The sequence below is a fragment of the Monopterus albus genome, unplaced genomic scaffold (assembly GCF_001952655.1).
Source record: "Monopterus albus unplaced genomic scaffold, M_albus_1.0 scaffold278.1, whole genome shotgun sequence".
Lineage (NCBI taxonomy): Eukaryota > Metazoa > Chordata > Actinopteri > Synbranchiformes > Synbranchidae > Monopterus > Monopterus albus.
Genome location: NW_018128158.1, coordinates 248,625 through 250,388, shown reverse-complemented (window position 1 = coordinate 250,388; position 1,764 = coordinate 248,625). Strand labels below are relative to the sequence as shown.

The window sequence follows — 1,764 nt, the reverse complement described above, 5'->3', positions numbered from 1 at the left end:
AGTCAATTAGACATAAATGATCTCGACCATTGATAGTCACATGGACTAGGGGCTCAAGAAACATGCTCTTTTGGCTCAGGGAGTCACCTGTTATAGACTTTCGGCAGCCCTATTGCTGGGGCATCTGGTTGAATCCGGGTGCCTGATGTTGAGCTGGAGGTGTGTATGGTAGTACATTTGTCGCCTGAGCAGGATATGGTCCTGCTTGTCCTTGCGCCTGCTGATAGCGCACTGGACAGTCACGCGCCCAGTGACCTCTTCTGTTACAAATAAGACATCTGTCATCTCTCACAAAATTTCTCCTGTAACCCCTGGATCCATGACCACATGCTCGTGATCTGCCACGGCTCTGAAAGCCACTACTCATGGGTTGTGAGTTCCACGAATAGGGAGGTGGCTGTCCAGGTACAGGTGTCTGTGCATTGTGTACCACGGCAGAGGGCACTAAATACTGTTGTGTAGTGCCCGCTGAAAGCATCTGGTTCTCAGCAACCTTATTTCTATTTACTGTATCTCTCATCTCTTTAAGTTGTGCTTTTGTCAGCTGTGCTTGTAAGGATAAGAGTTCCCTTTCATCTTTTTCTCTATCTTCTTTGTCATTATCAACATATTGGATAATATGCGCAGCCCACTGTTTATAGGGCAGAGTATTTAATGAAACATCAAGGCCAGTGGAACAGTTTTATCAGATTTCACTCTATTGTCATTTGATTTATCACATTTACAGTGTGAAATTATTGGTAAAAGTTAATGTCGGGTAAGATTAGTGACTACTGTTAAGAATGTAAGGGCTCTTAAACACATGATTTAGTGAAATATGCCTCAAATCATCAAATGTGAGTTAGGCCTACCTTGCATTCATCTGCTTTAAATATGCTTTTTTTTTTGGTTTTAGGCCTATGATGTGTTTACCGGTTCCACAGTAACAGGATTGAATGCCACCACAGAGATTGTACTCTCCATCAATCCCTCAGGTGTTGTCATGTGGTACATCTACCCAGAACAGTCCAAGCAGACTGAGACACTCCACTACCAACACAAGAAAACCTCACGATTCACATTCCTATGAGCCTAACCTGATCGCCATACTGCATTATGAAGGAAAAATGCTAAAATGGGGTTTTATAAAATGCATAAAATGTTCACAGGTACAATCAAAACAATGTCAGTTTGATCTCAACTTGTCATTGAACCAATATTCTTTTGCCCTGATGTATTTTTTCATGAAACTAAATAAAGCATCTTGTAATTTTGTATTCATTTTAAATTGCTTTATGGGTGCCTTTTCCTTTAAAATAAATAAAATATTTACTAATTGCACTTTTCTTTTGTATTGTTTGTCCCAGGAAGTAACCTCAAATAACTGTTAAAATTTTGTTTATACAGTATATTGTAACTTATACTAGTGCCTTTTGAGCAGCCCAATGTTTTTTCCAGTCAGATTTGGCGATCCATCTGTGGTAACATTGGCAAGCGCACTCCATAGTAGCTTGTGTCTCTCGATGACCCCCGACACTCTGTCCTCTCCCCGCGTTTTACCCTTTAGGGATTCATGGCCAAAAACTCCTCCGTTATCTCAAAATTGTCATTAATCCCTCTGATAAAAATTAAAATGTTATGGTTAGTCCCCCTCACCAGGAGGGTGAGGGAGACCTGAGGTTGGACTCAAATGTGCTGACCTAGGTGCTAGTAAAAAGAAGGGAGGTTTTAATGGAACAACAAACATGAAGTGACAACATAACAGGGTCCATGTACATACAACAG

The 1,764-nt window shown here is 40.9% G+C and overlaps 1 protein-coding gene across 1 annotated transcript in view; it reads left to right on the top strand.

Annotated features, from left to right (window-relative positions):
* Nucleotides 1-1,302, top strand: part of LOC109973040 (alpha-N-acetylgalactosaminidase-like) — a 57,387-nt gene extending 56,085 nt beyond the window's left edge. The window contains exon 9 of the mRNA XM_020622347.1: nucleotides 896-1,302. Coding sequence (XP_020478003.1) covers nucleotides 896-1,069 — 174 coding nt within the window. The 3' untranslated portion in view covers nucleotides 1,070-1,302. The remainder of the gene's footprint in view (nucleotides 1-895) is intronic.
* Nucleotides 1,303-1,764: the final 462 nt, after the last annotated feature.